At 35.6% G+C, this 27573-nt stretch overlaps 1 protein-coding gene across 3 annotated transcripts in view; it reads left to right on the plus strand.

The window, feature by feature from the left end:
• The window catches only part of NELL2 (NEL-like 2 (chicken)), a 436529-nt gene that overhangs the window by 295017 nt on the left and 113939 nt on the right, over positions 1 to 27573 (plus strand). For all 3 annotated transcript variants that reach the window (XM_011936068.1, XM_011936067.1, XM_011936069.1), the window contains one exon: positions 24361 to 24483. In XM_011936068.1, coding sequence (XP_011791458.1) covers positions 24361 to 24483 — 123 coding nt within the window. The remainder of the gene's footprint in view (positions 1 to 24360; positions 24484 to 27573) is intronic.

The following is a 27573-nucleotide window of genomic DNA, read 5'->3' on the forward strand; positions in this document are numbered from 1 at the left end:
CAACATGGCACAAGTATACATATGTAACAAACCTGCATGTTATGCACATGTACCCTAGAACTTAAAGTATAATAATAATAAAATTAAAAAAAAAAATGGATGTGTTTATGTTCTTTGCAGGGACGTGGATGAAGCTGGAAACCATTATTCTCAGCGAACTAACACAAGAACAGAAAATCAAATACTGCATGTTCTCACTCATAAGTACCCCAGGAAACAACAGATTCTGGAGAGGATGTGGAGAAATAGGAATGCTTTTACACTGTGGTAGTGTAAATTAGTTCAACTATTGTGGAAGATAATGTGGTGATTCCCCAAGGATCTAGAACCAGAAATACCATTTAACCCAGAAATCCCACTACTGGGTATATACCCAAAGGATTATTAATCATTCTGTTATAAAGACACATACACACGCATGTTTATGGCAGCACTATTCACGAAAGCAAAGATTTGGAACCAATACAAATGCCCATCAATGATAGACTGGTTAAAGAAAATGTAGCCCATATACACCATGGAATACTATGCAGCCATAAAAAAGGATGAGTTCATGTCCTTTGCAAGGACATGGATGAAGCTGGAAACCATCATTCTCAGCAAATTAACATAGGAACAGAAAACCAAACACCGCATGTTCTTACTAATTAGTGGGAGTTGAACAATGAGAACACATGGACACAGGGAGGGTAACATCACACACTGGGGCCTGTCATGGAGTGGGGGACTAGGGAAGGGATAGAATTAGGATAAATACCTAATATAGATGACGGGTTGATGGGTGCCGCAAACCACCATGGCATGTGTATACCTATGTAATAAACCTGTACCTTCTGCACATGCATCCTGGAACTTAAAATATGTATATATAGAAAAGAAATGAATGATAGATGTTATAAATATATCTTCCATGAAATCCTGTCTTTGTTTTTGTAAAATGCTTTACAGTTTTCAGGTTATTTCATGTATATTTTCTTAAAAGTAGTTCTGCAAGTTATATAATAGAAGAAGGAATTGGATCAGTGTCAGTTATATATAAAAAATGTGGTCAATTAACATTTTATTTTAAGACAGAGCTATTCAGCTGTCAACCTTTTATTATGTCTGAATATATTCTCTCTTAGGGTAGAGAATTTTATAGGAATGGTTATGAGTGTAGGAAGAGAGGTAGCAAATTTCCCTCTTCATTAGAAGCTCTTTTAAACCAGCATTGATAGCCAACCAAACACATTTTCCAAATTATGTTGTTTCACCAAAAAAAGTTGGATATTTAGGAAAACTTGATTTGGTCAAGTACTTAACAATGTGTTATCATATTAGGGGTGGGTAAGAAAACTGTATATTGGAGAACATCATATGAATCTACTATTCATTATTCAGATTGCTCTGGAAGCATCTTTAATTTCTCACTGCACTTTAAATAAATTAAAGCTGGAACTCCTACAGAATACATATTTCCTGTGATTTATAAAGGCATGACTTTGAACTCAAAGCAAAGACCTTGGCTCTCCATTAGTGACTGACACACAAATGTTTGTTTGTATATTTTAAGTATTTGAGGTATGTGTATATTACTTTTTCATTATTTCTCTATTTCTCTGTCACACTGCTGCAAATCATACTGGGGAAAGGGGGTGCTGTGGACTTAACATTTTGTAGTATGAAGAGGACCCCACTGTAGCTACCATCCTATCTTATCACAAAGTAAAACAGCATGGTTTGCTACTCCATGCTTCTCCAGCACTTCTTTACCACTTATTTGCCTCTTGTAAACTGGCTTTTTCTCTCATCTTCTGAATTTACTCACATAGAAATCACCAGTGACCTAAATATCTACAGGAAGTCCCTTTTCTCATGTCTCTCTGGCATTTTATACTGTTGCCTTTACCTCTTAATCAAACTTCTTTTCCTCTTAGTGTTTATTAACCTGACAATTCTGACTTTTCTTTTGCCTAACGTGTTGTTTGTGTTTGTGTGTGTATGGATGTGTGTGTGTTTCCTTTGACTCTTGTACAGGCTCATATTTCTTCTTACTTTCTTTTCCTATTTTCTGTTCTCACTATTTTGATCTTTTTCTATACATGATTTTCACCATAGTCCTATCCACTAGCATAGTCAAGAAGACTCTAATACTCTCTATGGCCTAGTTATAGCATTGTCCTTTGGGAAAAAAAAAAAATGATAGAGATAACTGAATTATAAGTAGAGCAAAAGAAATTAATGAGAGGATTCTAAGGAGACTGGGATTCTGGTGTATTTGGTCAGTGTATCATTTCCCCAGATAATAAAGGAAGAATGTACAAAGGTTTTTCTTTTCCAGGATTCATGTAGACTGTCTTCTTCTTTTTTCTTTAAATATGTCAGTGGCATTAATTAAATGTTGGTCAGCATTTAATTAATCTAATTTTTTTTGGCTTCCGAGGGGAGGTGGTGATAATATTTTTTAAAAAGAGTGCCTTGAGTATGTCAGACATGGTTCCAGATGCTTTGTTTATTTAATTCAATCTTCAAAACACCATCGTAAGTTTGATATTATTATCCTCATCACATAAGTGAGGAGCATAAAGCGTTGGAATTTTCAATAGCTTGTTTAAAATCACACTACTAATAAATACTGGTGCCCAGGTCTGCTTGTTTTGAAAGCCATGTGTTTCCAATGTATGCATTTATTTATTTTTATTCTTTCTAATCTGATTGCTTTTTGTTTCCTTTCTTGCCTTACTGCACTGGGTAGACCCACCAGTGCAGTGTTGAATAGAAGTGAGATTAGACACCTGACTTGTTTCTGATGTCAACAGAAAACAAGAAGCTTTCACTATTAAGTATCATGTTAACTTTAGGTTTTTGTTGATGACATTTATCAGGTTTCTGAGATTTCTTTCTCTTTATAGTTTTCTGAGAACTTTTATCAGAATGGATAATGAATTTTATTGTAGACTTTTTCTGAGTCTACTGAGATGATCATATAAATTCTCTATTTCACATTATTAATATGGTCAATTTCATGGATTGATTGGCCAGTGTCATACCAGTGTTACATTCCTGGGATGAACTCCACTTAGATAGAATGTATGATCCTTTTTATATACTATTAAATTTGATTGACTAATAATTTGTGTAGCAATTTTGCATATATTCATAAGGGATACCTGTCTGTAGTTTTTTGTTTTTGTTTTTGTTTTTTTTTTGTAATGCCTTTATCTGGCTTGGGATCAGGGTAAGATCCCTGACAGAATAAGTTGAGAAATGGTCTCTCCTCTTCCACTGTTTAGAAGACTGTGTACCTTTGATATTCATTATATGCTTGATAGAGTTTACTAATCTATTCATCATTATATACTTCATAGAATCTACTTTTTTAATAATTTCAAGTTTTATTTTAGATTCATGGGGTACATAAACAGGCTTGGTACCTGGGCATATTGTGTGATGCTGAGGTTTGGGGTATGATTGATCCTGTTACCCATGTATTGAGCATTGCACCCAATAGTTAGTTCAACCCTACTCCCCTCCTTCTGTCCCCACCCTAGTAGACCCCAATGTCTGTTGTTGCCATCTTTATGTCCATGACTAATGAGTGCATATAAATGTATAAATTTCCATCTAATATTTCCTTAAGCTACATCCGACAAATGTAATATCAGTATTCTTTATAGCATTTAATTCTAAGTATTTTAAAATATCCATTGTGATTCCTTCTTAACTCATGGGTTCTTTGGATGCTTTTTCCCCATAACATGTGAAACTCTTGCTTTGGCTACTTTATTAATTTTATTATCTAAAATAATGTTTATATATATATATTTTTTCATTATTTCCACACCTCAGCTTTATGTGCTAGAGAAGAAGTAAAAGACATGGACCCTATTTTGAAAGAACTTAGTCTGTTGGAGAATTTCTATAACAAATAAGAGCAATCAAAAGAAGCTAGTATAATAATGCCTAGGAGTTCTGAAGATAGGAAATTCAATGAGGATGGTTCCAATCAGAAACATTTTCTTGACAGTGATGGAATGTAAAGTACATTTCAGGAGAGATAGAATTTGGGTAAACTAGAAGAAGAAAGAAGATTTCAGGCAAGGAGGCCAACACAAATGAAGTTGACATGGAATGAATACCATATTCTTGAGTTGAGTCAGTGATTAAACTATCCTTATTTTACACCGTGGAACATAGGAAAATAAGACTAATCTTTATTCCATCTAACAGCGCTCAAAATAATGTTTTTAAAAATTCACTTTCTGGGGGTATCCTTTTTTAAAATTAGTTCACACTTCCACCAGTTATTGTTCCTACTTAATTCCTTCATTATTATGACTGTTCTCTTGATGTGTTTTAGTTAACCCTCATTCTTCTTAAAGTGGGGTCCTTATGATGGGACATGACCTTGGACTTCTTAAAGGATAATTCCCAGGGTGAAATCCGTAAGAAGCACCAACTGTGAGACCTTGAATATGGAAAGTGCCTTCTGGTAATTAGATCCACAGTGTGGCCATGTGGCTGGGGTTGATCTGTAGAGCAGTTAAGAGGTAACATGTTTACTTTGCAAAAGATATAAACTTTCAAATGAAGAAGATCGATTAGTTTAATTCAGAGCTTCTTAACTTAGTTTAACATTTAAGAATTTAGTCTCTAAATTTGACAGATCTAGTTGAATTCTAGTTCCTCTACTTAAAATTCTTTGAAGAAATTTTTTTACCCCTTATCATGCTTCATTTGCCTTATAGTATACTATGGGGTTAACAATACCTATTTCATAGGGTTATTGTGAAAATTAAATGAAAGGACAAAGTAAATTATATTTTATAGTACTTGGGACATTATAAGTGCTCAACAAATAGCTAAACATAAGCTTGAATGCAAATGCCAGCCAAACGATGAGGCATTTTTCTGTTCATATCAAGTCTTCTTAATTATGCAAGTACAAATTATATATCCTCATGTTAAATATGCAAAATATGCCTATAGGTATTGCTTCTGCATGGATAATGAAACACTGCAACATGATTAATAGGGCTATTAGTAATAGAGGACAAAGTAATAGTGCTTCACTGTTTATTATAATATGTAACCAACAGGTCTGTTCCTGTAAAATATACCCTTTCTTTGTTGAGTCAGTGCTATTTATGGGAATGTCTTCAGAAGGACAAAGACAGATTAGAAAAGAAGTTTCTAGAGCAAGACGATATTCTGAAATCCTTTATGAACTAACAGTTCTAGGTCAGGAAATAATTACAGTGTTGTTGAAAATTTATGACAGTGTTGGCAAATATGTATCACAACGCAAGCCAGCTTCTGTGATTGGTGATGATGTCTGGGAAAAATGGTTTGTTAATAAATATTTCCATTCTGCATTTTGTTTCAATTACTATGATATTTATAAAAATGAATGCAGAAAATAACCTTTTAACCCAGAATTACCAGAGAGAGTTTTCAATGCATTATTTCATCATATGTGCCCAATCTGTCTCTGAAATATGGAGTCTATCCATGAAGACTTTGGGTTAATAGATACGACTGTAAGGGTAGCATCCGGTACATTTCCAAGCAAGCTAACCTGTGACATCTCTGTAATGCTTTGCTGCTGATTTATTACTGTGGGTACCACAACTCTGCATCCTACTCCTAAACACAATATTTCTTTACCTGAGTCTTCATATTGTAATTCCTTTAAAAATCAATTTGACTTTAGATAACTCTGTTGACAGATAATCCAATCAATAGGAAAAGGTGTTTTCAGTAAAACTTAATTTTTTTAAATTCTGAGATTATTTTCAAATGATTTTCTGAAGCTAACATTTAACTCTTCTAACCTGATATTTTGCCTTTATAGTGGACTCTGTTAGAATGCTGGAACTGAAATTATACCCTTTCAATGCTTCAGTGTGAAAGTGACTATTTAGGCCATTTGAATTGAAATGATTCTCACCCGTAGTTCAAATTAATACAGTGGAATAGAATTATATTAGTTGACTCCTTTGTACTCAAATTTAGATACACCTTACATAATATCATGTCTCTTGAAATGTAATTGCATTCAAATAAAAGCCTGATACTATACAGTTATTCTACACTGAACAGAGAAGCTATTAGTCTTATTCCTCACCTGCAAATTCACTAGTCTCAAGACCTCTAAAATTTCAAATTTAGAATTATGAAGTATGGACAAAGACATACGTAGGGAAAATAGTCCTTTAGTCTGAAAGGTACATTCACCTAATTCATATTTAGGTGGGCACACCTAATATGGCCTGGGTACTGTGCTAGTCACACAATTCATCCCCTCATTGTCTTTACCCCTAGATAGGGGGTGAGGTGAGCAGGCAGATTAGTAACCAAGCAAGTGGGTGAGTATTATCAAATGCTAAATAGGTGCTATGAAGGAAAGCTATAGAGGCCAGCAAGGGGACCTACTTAGGTTATGTTTTCAGGTAGGGCCTCGCTGGGATCCTGAGGGATGAAGAACCTGGGGAAGAACATTACGGGGTGGAGAAATGAGCAGACCCAAAGACTCCAGAACAAAAATACTGACCAATAGCAAAGGGCAAGTCTCAAAGCTGGGAAAGCTTTATAGAACCCAGTGGTGTTGGAGATTAGATGAACAAATGTATTTCAACACCTTGATCTCAGCTTGCATGAGACCACATTTTGGCTTGGATTGTGCTTCAGTGCAGTAGCTTGGTTTATTGTGTTTCAGTGTAGGCTTACCACCCTCTACCATGTGGGTGAGCATGCTGCAGTTCTTCAGCAGCCATTGGATAACTGCAAAGTCTAAGAAATTCAGAAAGGATTTATTGATTTGTCATTACTTTCACTTCCAAAAATGAGACTACAAAATCCATTGTATTAGTCATTAACATTGCATGTTGTTACTTTTTTTAATTTAATTTTTCTCCTTTTGTGTCATTAGGGAATGAAGATCTCTGTGTCAAGATATGATGTACTTAATTTACATATTAGCCCTCTTCTCTCATTTTTGTTTTACCGCTGTGCATATTCAGCGCTGATTATAAAGTACATGTCCTTTACTTTTGAACTCTTCACCCATTTATTCATTGGTTTTTGCTGATGGTGCCAAACTATGTTAGAACATGTGACTCCAATAAGGATATGATTAGTTCCATTTAATGATAATCGGCCTTCTGGTGTGGTTTCCAGGAATACATTGCATCAATAACCAGGAACCACTTATTTGCAAAGTCAAAATCATCTGGTTACTAATATAATTCTGATAACATATTGGTGTTCCTTGAAAGTACTTGCAAAAGAGCTTGTACTACTTTTTCATAAGTTGGAATTGCTTTGTTATTACTATGTCTAAGCTATTTAATCTAATCCCAGTTTTAGAATGGGAATTTGGTGATTCTACTTGTTGTTTTTTTTTTTTTTAAGAAAGGGAAACAAGTTATATCTGCAGGCAAGTATGTCCCTGTGCATTTTTGTTTTTTATTTTGATGGCCTACCTATAACTTGTGAAGGATTTTGGCTGGCAGCCAAACTCAGAGCAGTCAACTATTACAATTGTTTGTGTCTGTGTGTATTCTCAAGTGTCTTTATAGTTGAAATGAAATAAGTAATAAGTTCAGTGTACAGCAGACCACTCTAGACCAGGGATTTTGGCAGATGCTTTATTTATTCAGTTCTGAATTTTTTTTTTTTTTTTTTGGTATATCTGCTTTTTCCATGAAGTATTCTGTGCATCTTTATAACCAGTGAGAATAGATTCTTGATTTAAAGCAAAACTTTGTTAGAAAGATTTCCATGTCAATGCAAAAAATTAGATTAAAGCAAAATGCATCCATAATGCTTGAATTACACTAAGTAATAAATGTCCACTTAGATTTGGGCTCTAATTTTTAAACATTTATTTAGCAAAATACTACCTCAAATATGTAGGCAGGATTTGGATTGGATTGACAAGAAATGCAGTTCTGAATTTCATAAAGCATTCACTAGGGAGACTGTATTGTCAGCAGCAGTAATTACAGCAGTAATTGTGTCATTTACCCTGTTACAGACCACTGAATTTGACGAGCATGGGACATACCAGCTGTCACACCCTGTTAGCTTTCATGTTCCGGGATTTGCAAAATCACACTAGGGCTCACTGCTAGTGAAGGGAAAGAAAACAAAAAATAAACCAAGATTTAAAACTATTACAATTTTTAGAGAGAGGCTTTTCTAAAAAACAAAATGTAAATTTCCATAAAATCGAAAATCAATGTGGGTATCCATTTCTTTTGTTTGTTTCTTTACAGTCAAAAGCTGCTGGACTGGAAGTAAAGATAACTAAGGTTCTGTCACTTATTAATTCTGCCACTGATTAACTGTGACCTTGGATATGTCATTTACTCTGAATGAGCCTCAATTTCTTCATATCATCAATTAAAAAAAATTGGTGAGGGATGCAGCCAATAGGGTCCAGTTTCTCTTAAAATTCTCTGTTTCTACTGTAAACAAATTCTCTCTTACGTGGGGGAGATGTGTCAGTGAATAAATTAGGGTCTCTGTCCTCATCCAACTTTTATTTGAATGAGGAACACAGACCATAAATATATAAGCAAAAATTTTATATAGTATGATGTTAGATAGGAACAAGTGTTGTGAAGAAATAAATCCAGGTAAAAGAAGTGGTCTGAGACAGAGCGTGTCTAAGGAGGTGTCCTCTGAGCAGGGTTCTGAAATAAGTGAACAAGTGAGTGAGCTACAAGAACCTGTGAATTAACAGCATCTCAAGAAGGTGGGACAGCAAAATGCTTTTGCTATTCAAGGAACACAGAGCGGCCAGTGTGATTGGGAAGAGAGAGAGGTAGAAGATTGCAGGGCACACTGTCGTCATGGCAAATACTTTATATTTTATTCAAAATGGGAAAATAAGTCATGATCTGTTTTATGTTTTGAAATGATTGTTCTGCCTGTTGAATGAAATAAGAGGGCTACAGGTGAGTATGTTTGCATATTAACTGACTACATTCAAATATGTTGATATACATATTTTCTTAAATCATGCACTTTTATAGGGAAAACATTTTTTAGAGATGTTAGAGAAGGCTAATGATTAAAATTGAGCTTCTTATGATATATTTTGATTTTTTTCCGAATTACCTTTTGAGTTTCATTTTATCTTAGGTAATATAGAATTGTCCATAATATTCACAGAAGAAGTAAACATACTAACTGCTTTTGGGCTGGCAAACGTGAGTGTTTCAATCCAGTTCAGGAAAGATTGTGAGATAGGGTCATGTGTTGTTAGATTTGATTAACCACAGTGTAATAAATACTTTTCTAGATGTTTTTCTCTGAAATATTTGACTGGAGACAGAGACAGGAGAGTCCAGGAGTATAAATCTAATGACATCCAAATAAAAGCCTTCTGTTGCACAAGCATTCAGCAATCAGGTCAGGAACTTCTTAGAACATTCTAGATGGATTTTTTTTCTCCTCTTGATGTATCATGCCAACCTGCTCCGTTTTTTTTTTTATTTTTTTTATGCATGAAAACATTCAGTCAACAAACACAGATGAAGTACTAACTTCTGATCAGACACTCTGCCAAACACAGGATACAGCAAAGTCACCTGCCAAAGGTTTGGCAGTGATAAATAATATATTTGATGTGGGGAACTAGGGGCCTCCTTTTTGAAGTTGCATTTGCACGTCAAATTATATATTGTTTTTACTTGGATGTGTAGGGGTGGCTGGAGAGTTGATTGACGCCATTATGGTGGAGCTAATTCCCTTTTAACTACTCTTTGTTATGTTGATTAGGGTGTAAAAACAAAACACATCTTTATAATGAAGGCTCTCATCACCTAGAAGCAAAGGTTGGTAGGCAAATATAAAACTGCCATGCCAGGTGTTCAATACCATGATAAAGGAATGCACAGCAGTCTAACGAAACAGTTTAGGCAAATATGCTGGGTCATGAAAGTCCTGAAGTAGTGACAGAAAGTGAATATTTTAAAAAAGAGGACTTTCGATTTGCATTTCTCTGATGGCGAGTGATGATGAGCATTTTTTCATGTGTCTGTTGGCTGTATGAATGTCTTCTTTTGAGAAATGTCTGTTCATATCCTTTCCCCACTTTTTGATGGGGTTGTTTGTTTTTTTCTTGCATATTTGTTTGAGTTCTTTGTAGATTCTGGATATTAGCCCTTTGTCAGATGAGTAGATTGCAAAAATTTTCTCCCATTCTGTAGGTCGCCTGTTCACTCTGATGGTAGTTTCTTTTGCTGTGCAGAACTCACCGCATGTTCTCACTCATAGGTGGGAACTGAACAATGAGATCACTTGGACTCGGGAAGGGGAACATCACACACTGGGGCCTATCATGGGGAGGGGGGAGGGGGGAGGGATTGCATTGGGGAGTTATACCTCATATAAATGATGAATTGATGGGTGCTGACGAGTTGATGGGTGCAGCACACCAACATGGCACAAGTATACATATGTAACAAACCTGCACATTATGCACATGTACCCTAGAACTTAAAGTATAATAAAAAAAAAAGGACTTTCCTATTTCCCAAATAAATCTATAATTAAAATCTGTAGTGTACTTTCCCCAACATTCACTTGTTCAGAAATATATATGTATATTTGTCATCTTCTCTTTGAGAAAATTATGTTCCTCAAGAGTTTCACATTATGATTCCATCATTCTGTTTTTCACTGCTCTGGAACTTTCCATAATGATCATGTCTCACTTTCAAAGTAATCATTTTCATTTAGTTTATTATTTTGCATTGTGGGCAGAGGATGGAGAATGCAGAGACCAAGTTAGAAGACAGAGAAGCAGGAGCGTTACTGAGTCAATCGACTTGCTCAATCTGTCCTAGAGGCCCTAGAGGCTACTTGAGCCAGCTATATTTTGATAACTGCAAATCCTTTTCATTTTACCTTTCTGCCTTCCTCTTATCCCACTTTACCTTAAAGGGACATTGTGAGTGAGTGAATGGATTTTATCATTCATGGGAAGATATATGGAACATGTTTAAATAACATTACAAGGGGTAACCTTTAAATACACCTATTTGCCCATTGTACTAGATCTGGGATCCCAGAGAAAAGAGGTTTGGGGAAAGAAGGTAGTGAGGGGGGAGGTGCCGGGTGTAATTAGAGGAGGGTAGAATAAGAGCCATGAATACAAAGAGTGAGCGTTTTTCCTAGAGCAGGACATTGCTGATTGCAATTAAAATATACACTTGCAGTTGGGGAGAAGAGTACATTATTTTAAAGTTTTTAATTTTGTGGAAGAATATAAGAAATTGAAATGAATATATTGGAGAGAGGTGTGAGTAAAGCTTGCAACTGGGAAGGAAGCAACTGCAAGAAACAGAAATATAAGAAGGCAAGTAGTGGAAAGAGAAGGGAAAGTAAAGAAAATTGGCATCAGAATCAATCCTCATTTGTTGTTGTTCAGTTGCTTCTTTTTTATTATTATTATACTTTAAGTTCTAGGGTACATGTGCAGGACGTGCAGTTTTGTTACATGGGTATACACGTGCCATGGTGATTTGCTGCACTCATCAACCCATCACCTACATTAGGTATTTCTTCTAATGCTATCCCTCCCCTAGCCCCCATCCCCCTGTCAAGCCCCAGTGTGATGTTCCCCTCCCTGTGTCCATGTGTTCTCATTGTTCAGCTCTCATAAGTGAGAACATGCGGTGTTTGGTTTTTCTGTTCTTGTGTTAGTTTGCAGAGAATGATGATTTCCAACTTCATCCAGTTGCTCCTTAAGCTACGCATTTTCTGGTCTGTGGGTCACATTTCTATTCATATCTGAGCAATAGTTGATTGGGATCCCAGAGGCCAAGGGAGTAAGTAAAAATGGAAAACATCAGGAGAAGGGAAGAGTGAGCTTGTTAGTGTGAGAAACAATCAGGGAAAGAGAATGATGAATTGACGTTAAAGTATCTCTTAAACTTCTCTGAAAACTTTTAGTGATTCCTGAGGGCAAGAGCTCCCCTCTGTGAGGCACAGTGAGAGAAGAATTATTGCAGTTTAAGGAACCTTATCAAGTAAAAGTGAATGATTCAGAGTGAGATTTAGAATAAAATCCATTTTAAATTCTTGAAAAAAATATAATATAAAAGAAGAGACACTCTAACCACATTACCAAAAGAGAACATTCCTTTGTATTTTAGAAAAGATGACTTTTGGAATAACAAAAAAAAAAAAAAGATTTAACTATATTTCTGAATTGATTCCTGCCACTCGAGCAGAACAAAACACAAGTATAAATTAGACATTACTTGCTACTTAACATCTATCTATCTATCTATCTATGTCTAGTGTGTATAAATTATATACATACACACACATATATACTATATATTCACACACATACCTACATATATGCACACATAAAGAAATGCAGTTGTATCTCTTATTTTATGAGGGAACAATATATATAGATATCTTGAGGGTGAGAATTCTGTCTTACTCATCTTATAATGACCACAACTCTAATTTAAGCACAGGAGACCTTAACACATATTTATAACATAAATAAACCCACCACTGCAAATCAAAATATTAAAGAATCTTTAAAGATATTAGCTCTAAAATGTCAGAAATAACTAATAGTCTGAAACACAGTAAACACAGACGCATGAAATAAAAGTGCACAAAAGATACTTTTACATGCTGCTTCCTGTTTTATCAAGAACAATGTATGTAGTAATCCTTTGGAATAGGAAATTATCTTTTATCTTGTATTTTGCTGCAGGAGGTATTAAAATAACATACTCCAAGAAAGATAAATTTCATAATGAAGCTCATTTTAAAATTAAGCCCCTGAATGAAAACACTGATAGGTTTCTTTTGCCCCATAGTCTCATCACTTTAAAATCTGAGGAATCATTCTCTTTTCTATAAGTTAGAAGATGAAAGGTCGGAAAATAGTATCTGATCCAACTGTGGAAATCTAATATCTTAAAATTCATTGGAAAGACTGTCTATGTTGGAATGCTATGGCTGTTTTTCTTGGGAAATTATATATTTCAGAAGTTACCTTTTATATTTCATTTTGTTTTGAGGTACTTTGTTTCTGGTGTACTTTGTTGAGTATACTCTCTCATCTTATTTATTTGTAGATATTAAAGGAGAGCAGGCCTTAAAGTTTTCAAAAAATGAATATATCGTATGGGGTTAGGTAGGTGAAGGTGATATTTTTCTCCAGCAGAGATTTTCACTAGCTTAGTGAAAGCCTTTCTTTTCATGAAATAAACGTCAATAGATGGAAAATCATGCCTCTTGCCAAATTTAGGGGCAGCACCAACATGAAAACACATGAGCAACAAGCTTGAACTTTTGCACTGGTGAAGTTAAGCATCATGATCTCTTAAGCAGTGTGTAGATACTTTTCTAAATATTAAATCTCACGCGTGTTACAGGGATTCTGAGTGAGTGCAATGAACTCTAGATGTAAAATACTCTGAGGAATTGAAAAATGTTGATTTTTGTATCTATTGGAGCCTACCCATCATTGATTCATCCATATGTATCAAGTGCCTAAAAAGTGGCAGGTGTTATGGCAAGATGTGAGGATTCAAAGATCTATACTAACATTTTCTTTCTCAAGAAGTATACTGATTATGGAGGGACAGGTAAGAGAATTAACAATCCCTGACAGCATGAGGACAGCTAGTCTAATACTAACTCATGAAGCGCTATGAGAACCAGGATTATTCTCAGTGCTTTCCAGACGTTACCACATTTGACCCTCACAACTCTATGAAAGGCATGCATATCCACAGCCCGTCATCTACAATTCTAAACTCCAAAAAGTCCAGACAGCTGTGACGATCAAGTGTTTATTTATTTTCTTTGTTTTTTCTTATTAATTTTTATTTCAAAGAGGTACTGTATGGATGCGCTTTAAAAAAATGTTCGAGCACAATAACAATGAGTAAATCCACGTGAAGGATGTAGGTACTTCAAATGTTTATTTTTTAAAATTCATTTGGCAGCAAAATTTGATCAGATGTGAGGCTATTTTACTTCTTTATTGATCCTATTTGGTTTGAATGGTCATATTTTTACTGCCGAAATACTTGAGTATAGCCCCAGATCCTGCAGGGAATTTTACTTCTGTACTGTTTTTAGATTCATTTTGTGGTTTGAAGAGATTAAGTAACTTGCCCAAGACCTCACAGTTAGTAAAAGGAAGAGCCAGGATTTGAGCTGAGACAGCCTGACTCCAAAGTCCTTTCACCAAACCACTTCACATTCTGCCTTTCAAATGTTATAACGAAATGAAACACAAGGCTCTACAGAGCTCATCTAAATGAGACTGAGAGTCTCAAAGAAAATTTTCTGAAGGAGTTTTGTGTGATCTGAGTGGGAGGTGAGTAGAACAGTTAAGCAAAGAAAGTGGGAAGGGGCTTTCTGGGCAGAGAATAGCACCTGTGGCAGCAAAGAAGCACATGCGAAAGACATGGCCTTTAGTAGAGTCTCAACAAGTGATATTACTACTAGATGTTGCAGTAGGTACATCAGTGTGCAGTTTGGTGAAAGCAGCGGGCCATCATGAAAGCTTTAATGAGGATTTAGTGCCTTGCTGGCCAGTAAAAACAATGATGTGCCACAAATAGCAAAATTAAGAGAGAAGAAGAGAGAATGGGGAGGATTGGTGGGGGCAGAAGGAAAGGAGATTAGATTTTATAAAAAGTTATTCTGATAATGGTCTGAAAATGCACCAAACTGGAGACAGTGTTGTCATCATGAGGATATTGCACTAATCCAAACAAGAGCTATTTAGTGCCCAGTTTTGGGCACCTGCAGTGCAATGGGGATAGAGATGGGAGGACAGAAATGAGAACTTTCAAGAAAGAAGAATCCAGGTGACCTGGCACCCAGATGAATGTGGGGAGTGAGAAGAAGGGAGGGAGGAGTCTATAGTGACTCCCGGATTCCTGGTTTGGGAGGAAGAAAGACTTAAGGATAGATTTAGCTGTATATTTGTCTGTGGATGGGAAATCTGAGGACATTCTCTCCTGATGACCTGAATGTTTATCTGTGAGGTTGTTCGTGGAGTAATGTGCTGAGGATGGAAATGGGGCAAGCACTTGAAGAGACAATAAGAGATACTGCAGGATTGCCATTCTGGAATACCTTGAATATTCAGCATTGTCAGGTGTTTTGCATGTTAGATTGAGACACACTATAGAATCAATGATGCATTCCTTAACAGATATTCATTGGAGACCAATTTTGTGCCAGTCATTTTGTTTTGGATGTTGGGGGTGATTGATGAATTAGACCCAAGGGTTTACCATCTAAGTGGTGGTCGTTAAACAGATTTGGGGTGAAGAGTGTTTATTTGGTTTATGATCACCATCAATAGAGTAAATTTTGTTTCCTAAGGTGGTCCTTGCCTTTATATTTTGACTTTTTATTTCTATTTTCTTCTTTGCCATAAAAAACAAACAAAACCCAGGCAAACAAGAATAACAAAATACCTACAGGTAAGAGGCTCTCTTAAATCTATTAATGTCATCACCACCTTCCCACTTGCCCAGGTTAAGAACCTAAGTTATCTAAAGTGTTTCTTCCTCTTGACTCAAATGTTGATTCACTTTGGAGCCCAAAATTGGAGTATAAATCTACCCCTCTTCCTTCATCATTTTCTCCGTTATACTTTAGACCCTCTATTCAAGACAGTTTAATTCACAAAATCATAGGGGCTGGGATGCGTAAAATGAATAAGACATGGTTCCTGCCTTAAAGGGATTCAAATCTTGTGATTTTGTTGTAAACTTCCCAGTAATTCCTCCTCTGTCCTTAGTACTTCCTTATGCTGAATATATACGTTGCTTAGCACAGTGCTTTGCAGGTAATAAGCACTCAGTTTCTTTCTGTTTTTCTTGGTTGTCAACACCCCTCCTCCTCCTCCTCCTTCTCCCCTTCCTCCTTATCCTCCTCCACCTTCTCATTCTTCTCCTCTTCCCTCTCTCAGTGTTGCACAGACTTCTGTCTCAACTCTCAATAATAATCTAGTTCAAATGGAGAAGAATAAAAGGAAGAAAGAGGGATAAAAAGAGAGAAGAATGCTAACTTTCTAACATGAGAAGCCCATTTTGTCAAGGAAAGTTAATCTCTCTTCATCTACACGTTACTGTTAGATTAGTTTTCCTAAAAATCAACTCTAATTTTCCAAGCCACATTTTCTTCTACAGCTGGAAGCAGCTATTTATTGCCTACCAAATAAAATTCTGTTGTAGTCTGGACGCTACCAATACTTATTCCTTACTGTTCTCTTTTAGTCATCACCATCTGCCAGCTCAAGTACTTGAGGGTCCTCTTATATCCCATGCTTTTATCTTGTGCACCTGTGTTTTCTCCAGATGCTGTGTTCTTTCCCATCTTTACTCTTTTCTGTTAAAACCCCTTTCTGTCTTTCAAGAGCCACCTGTTTGGCCTGTTTCCCATGTAATGCTTTCCCAGAACCTTCAGTCAGTCCTCATCTCTTTCAGGTTGTGTATTTTAAAGCACTGAAGTCTGACCTTGTTACTTTCTAGCTATGTGACTTTGGACAAAGCACCTAATTGCGCCAAGCAAGCTCTGTATTCTCATTTATAAAATAAAAATAAAAATAATACCTACCTGAACAGGCCTTTTATGAAGACTAAAGGGGATACTGCATATAAAACAGTTAGCACAGTGTTTTGCAGTCTGTAGTAAGCACTTAAGAATTTAGCTACTGTCATTATTATTACTATTATTATTTTCTCTGTTATGGCACTAAACAACTTCTACAATATAGCATAGTTAGTTATCTATTTGTATCACCAGTCCTTGAGTATTTAAGAAGTTCCTTGGGGTCGCAGATCTCAGATTATCCATCTTTGCACTCTTCAGAGCACTAGAATGATATAGCAGAAACCTTAAAATCATGTGTTGAGAAAACAAATCTATCTGGTTACAAGATTTTTATTGCCCTATAGTGTGTTCAGACAAAGCTTATTTGATGAAACACAAAATATTATAAAACATGTTTTTACAATAAAATCAATAGTTGGATTAGCTTATGAAACTACTATAAGGAGAAGGAGGAAATTTGAGTGTGCTTTGGTTGTTAAGATTCTTGGTCAAATAAGGATTAGGAAGGAAGACTGAGCACACCAGTGAAAAGACTAGAAGAAAATTAACCAAGCATGTCAGGAGAAGAAAATCGGAACAAATTCCTAGTTGCCAAGCCAACTGAAGAATGACAAGAAGTCAGTATTGACTTGAATTGAATCGGTGTGGTCAGTGAACAAGAAACAAATAGTGAATTAAAAATGCCTGGGTGTTAAAAATGACTTTTAGGGAATTTGCTACTGATATGAGCATCAAATAAGTTTACAATATGACTTCTGGCAGTCATTTTAGTAGCATTAAAAATAGATTTCTGTTAAAATGACATGGTAGTAAGTAAAATTTGTCTATAATATAAAGTGAGTAAATAAGGTAATCACAAGAAACAGAGTGAATAGCTGTTGCTCAATATGTCAGCAGGAAATTTTCCCTTGATGTAATCATTGAAAGTAGTGGCATTTTGGAAACAAGAAAAATGTCCAAAATAGATTTGATTTCAGAAAAGATTGTGAGGAGAACAAACACTATGGGACATTTAGGCTCTCTCCACAGAATTAAAATGAAATGGAAAAGAGAAGACATCTATCTAGTAAAAGCAAAAGGAATTTTCCCACTGAAGTAGATAATAGGCAACTAATTTTTCTTGAGTGTCCTTATTATTGCCAGCAATTTAACTTTCATCCTTTCAATTTATTCTTCACAACTGCTCTTTCATACAGTTCCTAATTTCCGCATTTTAAACTTAGAAAGCTTAGCTAACTTTCACCGTGTTAGCCAGGATGGTCTCGATCTCCTGACCTCGTGATCCACCCGTCTCGGCCTCCCAAAGTGCTGGGATTACAGGCTTGAGCCGCCGCGCCCGGCCGCTTAGCTAACTTTCTCATGTCCATAAAACTAGGATAAAATGGCATCTGAAACTAAGCCTGTCTGGAAATTAAAATGTGTGCTATATACACTGCCTCCCTGTTATTGTTCATTACAATAGTACATCATTTTCTCATTTTTTCTCCTTTATCTTTCAAATTTAGTTGTGGTCCTGCTACACATCATATACCTTCATAGTCAGCCCACTACCCTCAGAGAAACTTTCTTCTCTGATATATTTCTCCAGCCACGGGAAATATATTGTCTATCTTGCATCTTCTACTCCTCTGTTCAAATTTTAAAATATTGGAAAAACAGCAGCTGTAGTAACATATCGGTGTATGTTTCACAAAGAAAGCTGCTTCACTTTCTCTAACCCAAGCATTTTCTGGAATATAAATTTCATATAAGTAAATTCTCTCTTAGATTGTAGCAGGTTATGGCCCTAAACATAGTGACAACTAACCTGTAGTCACAACTATCATCCGATTACTAGAAACCTGAGAAAAAGCTCCCTTAGAATTAATGCTAAATAAGTCTTGGAGCAGAGAAGCCGATAGAAGAGTTGTGAATTGCTCTTGAGTAGCTTATAACAACAGTATCAAACTACATGTTTAGAGGGATGGTTTATCTAAAAAATGTATGACTGCTTAGTCATTTTCCTCTAATATTTCTGTAGACTAGATTGCTTAAGATGTCAATAGGTTTTACCGAAGTCCATCCATAAGTGTCACTTGTAAGTGTCCCCACCAAAGCTAATATGTAGTGACCTGCACTGGTTTGTGAAGAGCATCCAAATCACACAGCCCATAGATCTGCAATACTGAGACTTCTTGCTTTTTTCCAAAAAGAATGGCAACAACTGAATCCCCTGATAAAATACACTCTGTCTCTCTCCTAGTATACTAAACAACTCTCTGAACTTGTCCACAGCACCTCAGTACTTTCACAAGATAATTATTGTACTGCAGATCCTTCCAAAATGAGTACAAGCTGAGTTTAATTAATGTTCTATATTACAACTCCAAAATTTCTGGTTTTAGGTCTATAAGAAAAAAGTGGTACTCCTTCCTTCCTTCTCCCTTCTTCTTTCCTTCCCTTTCACAGATATTTAACAGCCTGATATATGAAAACATTGTGTTATGATTCATTAGATGGTCAAGGACGTTTACGTTCTGTTACCAGAAGAGCAGAATCTAGTGTATAAAGGTGTCAGCTAGAGGATGTAGGATATTGCTGGTAGAATGAAGCAGAATTATCCAGCACAATGCACAGTGTTTCTAGGGCCTGACCACTGGTGTTAGAGGAGAAGACTCTCAGACATTGGAGGTGTCTATTTACCAAACTAATTTAATGTTAAGCTTCAAGAGATTTTTAAGTGCAGGCAATTGGTGCTAGAGTCCAAGTTCTGTTAGCTGGTTACTTTGTTTGGCGGGGATTTGCACTTGAACATGTTGTTATCCTTTTCTTTTAAAAATTTCTTTCTACCTTGTGAAAACGTGGGTTTTAGTATGAACAGAAAGTGATGGCTGTCCTTTGCCTTAAGAAGTGCTGTAATTCTAAGATTCCTTTTAGACGGTGTTTTTAAAGAAGTATAAAATATAGTAAAGAGATGATACCGTCCTAATTGTAAAGCAGCAGAAGACTTCACATACAAAAAAAGACATTAAACTGTATAAACATTAAAAACTTCTGAATAATTATAAAGAAGAACACTAGAATAAAAAAGGATTAGATTTGGAAAAACACAAGTATTAAATACGTTGGCCAATCAATTACATAGCAATCAATAGCCTGAATTTTGGAGTCAGATGTAATTCACAACTCTGCTACTTACTAGCTGCGTGTTCCTGGGCAAGCCATTTAGCTTTTCTAAGTCAAGTTTTAATTTTCTGTAATGATGTTTTTAGTTGTAAATGATTAAATGAGATAATATATGTAACAAAGTATGTGGTATGTAGTAAGCAGTGAATCGTAGCTATGATTATTATAAATTATTCAGTGTGATTCAAATTTATAAGGGGCTCGAGATTCCAAAAACAAAAGAGACAAAGTATATGCATGGTGTTTTTAATTGGGAATCTGCATCTGCCTTCACCAACACATGTAAAAAAATTAAATCCGTGTCAAATTCTTCGTTCTCCAAGAAGTCATTTTTGGATTCCTGCCTGACCCAACCAGATCCTCCCTTGATCTCTTGCAACCCTCTGTAAGCAGTGCTTACTTTTCTACTTTAGCAGCTTCTCATAATGAAACCATTTACTAAAGCTTTGTGTTTTTTTCTTATATCTTCAACTAAACTGTAAGCTTTTTGAAGGCTGTTAACTTTATAATAATTTTTAACCCCCAGATATTCCAGTACTAAATAGATATTGAAGAAAAATGTACTAAATTTAATTTGAATGTAGATACATGTAAATGATGACTTTTCACTCTTACTTTCTGCAGTATTTGCGTTTTATATTATACTGAAAGTTTTGAGCAGAGCATGGATTGTGTTCTATTGTACATCTATTTTGAAATCACAGTGAGGAAAGCTATGTGAATTTTACAGCACTGGTTTGTTTCTAGGTAGCACATTCATACTGCAAACAGCTCACTATGAATACCAAATTTAAACCTCATCTTAGGTCCATGTTATTATGACCGATGACACTGTTGGACAGGAATCTTAAAATTATTTTAGATACATTAGCATACCCAGGTTGAGTTAGGGGTTAATCAGTGAAAGCCAAGTATTATTGTTATACATAACATCTGCATTTAGATGCATCCAAGTGCGTATATTATTACTTTTTTTTCCCATGGAGGAACTTTACTATATTGCGCCTCATCATTAGTATGAAATCAGGTTTACATTGTATGTAGAGATGCAGAACAAACAAATTATGATACACAGGAAAAAATCTTTTCTAGCTATCACTATACAATTATAAATTCTATATATAATGTTTCATAGTGATTGACAACCAAATTACTTCCTTTTAGTATTGTTGAGTGATGGTGTTTTCCTTTGATATATTTTTCTTTTTTTCATTTCATTTAAATTTCAAATTCATAGACACAATGAATAATTAAATTCTGATTAAAATAACCATGTGCTGATATTTTTGATGAAGAGGAGCTAGAAAGCGATGCATTTGATTTCACTTCCAGCTGTTAGTTGGATTGTCGTATCATGTAAACCACGAAATTTTTACTGAGGATATGAAGATGGCATTGAGTCTTATAGATTGGAAGGATATTCCAAACATCAGATCTGAATGTCTGCCTTTCAATATGTGGGACATAAATCTTGAAATTTATTCACTATTACATCCTGACATACTCTTCTTAAACACTGGAACATAATTCTGATTTAAAATTTACCTTAGAGTTTCCCTCCTTATTCTGTTGAATTTTACTTACTATATATTGGAATTGTTGGAGGAAGTATTAGAAATGGAGAGGCGAACTAGTGATTTGATGGTGGAGTCCTCAGGGAAGTGTGAGTCAGAGAAAGGATGAGAAATTGACATTTGACCAAAACTGGAAATGGAGCACCAATAATTAACTATCTATTGAGATGACTTTACAGAATATTTGCTTGTTACTTAATTTATATTCTGTTTTTGTGAAGGATTATCAAATCTTCTTTGATACTACAATCATTTAAAAGGGTTTTCCTAAGCTCACAGTTTGCATTAGTTCATATATTGTAGCTATAACCAACTTTATTTTAAGTAGTGTGAAAAGATTTAAAGTGATAGTGTAAAGGAATTAATATTTTTCTGTTTTTAAAAGATGTTCTAATATCTTAACTAATATTTGAAATATCCAAAATCAAATAAAACTGCACTGTAGTAAAATCAATGTGAAAAAACAGCTCGGATTTTTAAGAGCTCTGTGTTTGGCATGTAGTCCACAATTGAACAAACTGGGATTGTCTTGAATTATGGCAAAGGAATTAGTAGTTCCTATCTCGCCCCATCTATTCTTTCAATCATTTATTTAAGAAACATTCTTTGAATGTTTAAATGAGATACAAAGAAAAATACAAAATTCTGGTCTAAAAATTCACAGTCCCAGAGTGGAGCTTAAGAATGAAGAACTAAAGAGAAATTGACATAAAATTCCAATAAAAGAGAATAACAGAACTTTGTATATTGTGTTAGGGAAAATAGATAGCAGCCCCTAACTCTGTAGGAAGGGAAGACTAAGGTGTCTTCGAACAGCATGTGACATTTTATTGTAATGTTTAAAAATGGTAAGTGTCTTCCAGGAGAATCTGTGGGGAAGGACACTTCAGTCACAGGGAACAATATACATATATATAAAGGCATGGAGGCATTTAAAGCCTTCAGAACTGTATTTGCCTTTGAATTGCCTAGGAGCCCACTTTCTCATTTCAGTACCCATGAGAGTAAATGACAACAGAGGAAACCAGGTCCCAGATTGTGTAATTATTTAGCGTTTATTGAACATGATCATGCTAGGTGCTAAACTGAATCTTGTTAGGTCCTTTCTCTACCTGGTGAGTATGGTCTAATTAAAAAGACAACCAAGGCAGGGATTAAAACAGCATCAAATCAACCAGCAGCTGTCTCTTAAGGGCCTGCGGCTGTCCATATAGAGATTTATAGATTAACTGTGGCACTTTGAATTGCACTGGGAAGAAAATTGGCAGCAGGTGCAAACTTCATTCAAAGTGTAGATTTGTTTTGCTTCAGGCAGCAGAACCCAAAGGTAGGCAGGCTGCCCATTCTAGCCCTTCTGAAATTTTATGATGGTCCAAGGGTAGCCTCAATTAGGAGACCTATGTGTAATCCAGCTCTTTTCTAAGCTACCAGTAGTAAGCATGAATTTATAAAAATTCTGAAATGTTCTGTGATACTAGACAATAAGGGTGGAATTTTGTAAAATTTTTGGTTATTCAGTCAGGAATTTGGAAAAAAATATATCCATTTGTGCAGTTCTGGAACCTTGGTGATTAAAATCTCTCTTTCCTCTAAAGGATTATTGGGAATAATCTCTATGAATGTAATTAAAGGGTTATAATTAAAGCTATCATAACTTTGTGCTTATGTAGAATGAGACATAAAATACCATAGCAAAATGTTATTTTTTATTTTTAAAAAAGAAAATGAAGGGCATTTTATTTTAGTATTTGAAGTAAGTGATTTTGGTCTGATCTTAACTGTATATGCCAAAGACAATTTACAGATGTATTACAAGTTACACATCTATTATGCCAAAGACAAGTTACAGATATGTTACCATTATAATGTCTGGAATACAGAGTTCTAAAGTAAAATCAAATCTTTCATTGTTTTCATGATTTATATCATGTGAAATTAATGGCTCAATCAATGTAATTTATTAAAATATGTATTTTGTTTTAGGCCTAAATAATATTTATGTAAAAGACTGAGTACGAAGTAGTGCCACTGTAGGGATTTTAGGTGGTTGAACTAATTTGTGTGCATTTTCTTACATATTTCATTTCCTCCTCATCTTTATTTTGATGTTAGATTTGTTTGTTTTCTCATGTTCACTGTATTTATTCCTTACATTTATATCTTTGCTGAATGCTGAGCTAGAATTCTGAAGTTACTTGATCTTCCTGTGAACTTGGGCAGGATACTTAAACACTCTGAGCCACCATCGAGTCACCTTGAAAATGGTTACAATGATAATGGTTCTGCGTCTCCCACAGGGTGCTGTAAGGATCAAATAATTCAATGCTTTCCAGAGTTTCAAGTTATAAGCAGTTAGAGCAGATACTATATTGATTACATATTCTAAAGTTTGTATTTGCACATATTACAAAAGCAAGTTTGTCTTTTAATAGATTTGTGATGCTTTCTTTGCAGAGTGAGGGAACTTACTAAAGAAATCAAAGGTTCCCCAGACAGTTTGCATAAATATCTTTAGGCTTGGAAATGTGGCTGCAGGTGTTAACGGCAGGCACCTAACTCCTAGAACTTCAGCTTTATTATCCTACAGGTCATGACTCACAAAGCAATACAATTTCACATCCTCCCTGTCATCGTTCACATGCTACAGGGATGAGTTAGGTGACAGATTTATTTCATGAGAGTACCTCCCCAAATATTAACTGTATACAGCTGACTTTGGAATCTACTTCTAGAATTAATCCTCATCTTTGCCTCCCCTCTCTATTTCTTGCAATCGTTGGTAGGCCTTTTGTCCAAATTATTTTGCATTCATTGTTTGTGAATGTGTGAACTTATATGTACATCAAGAGGAGTATATAATACTTCAAAATCTGAGCTCTTCTGTAATTTATAATTTGTTATGTCTGTGGTTGAAAGAATTTACCATGCAATAACCAAGATTGAAGGTGTAGTTTAAAATATACTGTCTTTGGAAATACAACTGTGAGTAAGAAAATTGTATTCCTCATTTCAGAACATGATGAGTGCATCACAAATCAGCACAACTGTGATGAAAATGCTTTATGCTTCAACACTGTTGGAGGACACAACTGTGTTTGCAAGCCGGGCTATACAGGGAATGGAACAACATGCAAAGGTAAAAGGTTGAAATGCCAATGCCTCTTCCATTATGTGCAATGCAATCCCTCTCTACCTTCCTCTACACGTTATCATTACTGTTATGTACATTCCAGGTACTTCCTAGAGACATCAAAAGCTTTGGTGTGTGGCTCATAGTCTTTCCCGCAGGTCTTGACATCCTCCTGGGTTACTTCAGTGTTTAAGTGACCAAATCATTCAGCTCCTTTGACCTAATGTTCCTTGACCTTAGCCACAGTGTTTTTCATCCTGGGCATTTTTGTGGAGAACTGCTCCATCTTGGAAATCTTAAATTTCAACATGCTATTGTCTAATCCCTCTTCTTCCAGCTTGCTCAGTCTGTTCTTTCTACACCTTTTGATCTTTAATTTCGTTGAACCTTCCTTTTCATTCAGTTTAGCACTCTCCCAGCTTCAGATGTTTCTTTTTGAGACGAAACACGCATATATCATCATAGCTATTTTTCTGACAGTGTTGTCAACCTATTTGTTATGCTACCATGTGAATCACCTCCATTTTGAGTCAGTAGGACAGCTTTCTTTTTTCCCCCTCTCTTGTGAGCTGTCAGACGCTACTGTGGAAGATTAATTAACCATGAATATTGATTCTCTACATGTTATAGTTTCCTATTTTAGCTTGTTTGTTAATGCCGATTGATCATTCTTTTAAATATCCCGTTGAAATCAGATTTCTGTTTCCATCAGTGGACAATACAACTGTAGTTCACCACAATCCTTAACTCACCTTTTCCCCCACTGTCCTCTTTCCCTCCTACCTCCTAAGGGAAATAGAAGACCTTTTTGGAAACTCTATAAACTCCCATAGTATAACGTTTACATCCCTTATGTCATATGATTTATCCAATTTAGGCATTTTAAGCTTCAAAACTGCTGATTTCTCAAATATACTGTGTCCTTCATCTCAGAGTTCACTAAAATCAGTTTGCTATGGTACCGTGTCTGTGTGAGGTAGGAAAGAACAAGGAATAGTAGTTAATGCAGTGTCTTATGAGGATGGGTCTTAAGGCCTGGTCTACAAAAATACACTGTACCCAGAGATGGATGGGCCAGAGGATTACCCTGATTTTCAAAACTCCATGGAAATCATTAGTGTAGGTCGTTTTGAAGAAGGCCTACTTATTTGGGGGTCCAAATCCCACAAAAATTTGCTTGGAAAGACTAAACAAATCCTGAGAAAAGCTAGACTTTTAGAATGTATAGTACAGTAGTTCCCTCTCATCCACAGTTTTGCTTTTGATGGTTTTAGTTACCCGTGGTCAACTGCAGTCTGAAAATGTTAAATCAAAAATTCTAGAAATAAACAATTCTTAAGTTTAAAATTGTGCACCGTTCTGAGTAGCATGAGATCTCTCACTGTCCAACCTCATCCCGCCTGGGATGTGAATCATCCCTTTGTCCAGTGTGTCCATGCTGTCTACAACAAGCCACCATTAGTCATTTAGTAGCCTTCCCGATTATCAAATACACTGCTGAGGTATCACAATGGTTGTATTCACTAAACCTTATTTTCGCTGGGCTTGGTGGCTCACACCTGTAACCCCAGCACTTCGGGGGGCCAAGGCAGGTGGATTGCTTGAGTCTAGAGTTTGAGACCACCTTGGGCAACATCTCCACCAAAAAACAAACAAAAAACAAAACAAAACAAAAAACAAACACCATGTACAAAAACTAACTCAAAATGGGTAAAACAAAAACAAGTAATTTTTATTTTACTGTTAATGGCCCCAAAGTGCAACAGTAGTGATGTTGGCATATTGTTATAATTGACCTATTTCATTATAAATTACTATTGTTAATTTCTTACTATGCATAACTTACACTTTAAACTTTATCATAATATGTCTGTATAGGAAAACTACATTATATATATATGTATATACATATATACACATATGTACACATATACACACACATATATACACACTTTGTATATATACGTATATATGTATATACAAAGTGTGTATGTATACATATGTATATGTATGTATGTGTATTTAGATTATATGTAGATATATACATATACACATATAATCTAAAAATAGATTTCTGTGCTCTCTGAGGTTTCAGGGATCCACTGTGGATCTTGAAATGTATTTCCAATGCATGAGTGGATACAATATAACTAAGTCCTTAGGACTTTCTCCAAATCATCTGAATGTTCTGAGAGTTTGCTTAGGCTTAAGTTTTAATCTAGGAGCCCTAAAGCTTTCCTCTTATTTCTGCTTGATTCTAATTCCTATTTAGTATGAAGAATAAAGTTCATAAAATAAAGAACTCTGAAAGTTATGAACATATGCAGACAGACAATTCTTGTATTTGAAAGAAGGAGAACTTTCAAGGATTTATAAATTCCTTCTGGAAGTTAGGACTACAGGTTGCCCGAATAAAGACTGTTTGGTTCCTGTATATATCTTTGGGAATGTTGGGAATTCCCAATTATTGGGAATTCCCATGCTGGGAATGGGAAAAATCTGAGAGATAAGTAGTTCAAATGTAGGAGCTGAATCATTGAGTTCTGTGCGGTATCAACATGTAGTTGATCAACATGAGTTCTGTGTGGTATCAACATGCTGCAACCTTGCAAATTACTCTGGTGAACATATGAACGTGGTCTGGCAGATACATTCTTTATCATTTATGAGGTTTAAACCAAAGAAACCAAATGGACTCTTTGGGTCCATTTCTTTAACTCATCACTAGAATTTCAGATTTCTACATTTTATTACTCTGAGAAAGTATATTCTACCTAACTAGAGGAAGCACATGCCAGAAAACTGTAGAAAAAACTTTTGCCTTAATGCCTGGAACAAGCTGGTCTAATTCACTCATTACAGACTTTGTCAGACTGAGGAAGCAGCTGCTGAGCCTTACAGAGCCAAAGAATAAGCCAAAGTGGAAATAAAAGCTTCTAAAGGGGGCTCAGTCCCAACCGTCTTGTTTTTCTCTTCGTCTCTTGTTGTGCTCACTTGTCTTGCTGCTCTTCTCCTTCTTTTCTGCACTTCTTTGAACACAGCACATTTCAAGAGATCACCCTCACAATGGTACAGACCTTGGCTCCCTTGCAATGG

Source organism: Colobus angolensis, unplaced genomic scaffold (genome assembly GCF_000951035.1).
Source record: "Colobus angolensis palliatus isolate OR3802 unplaced genomic scaffold, Cang.pa_1.0 Scaffold150, whole genome shotgun sequence".
NCBI classification, from domain to species: domain Eukaryota; kingdom Metazoa; phylum Chordata; class Mammalia; order Primates; family Cercopithecidae; genus Colobus; species Colobus angolensis.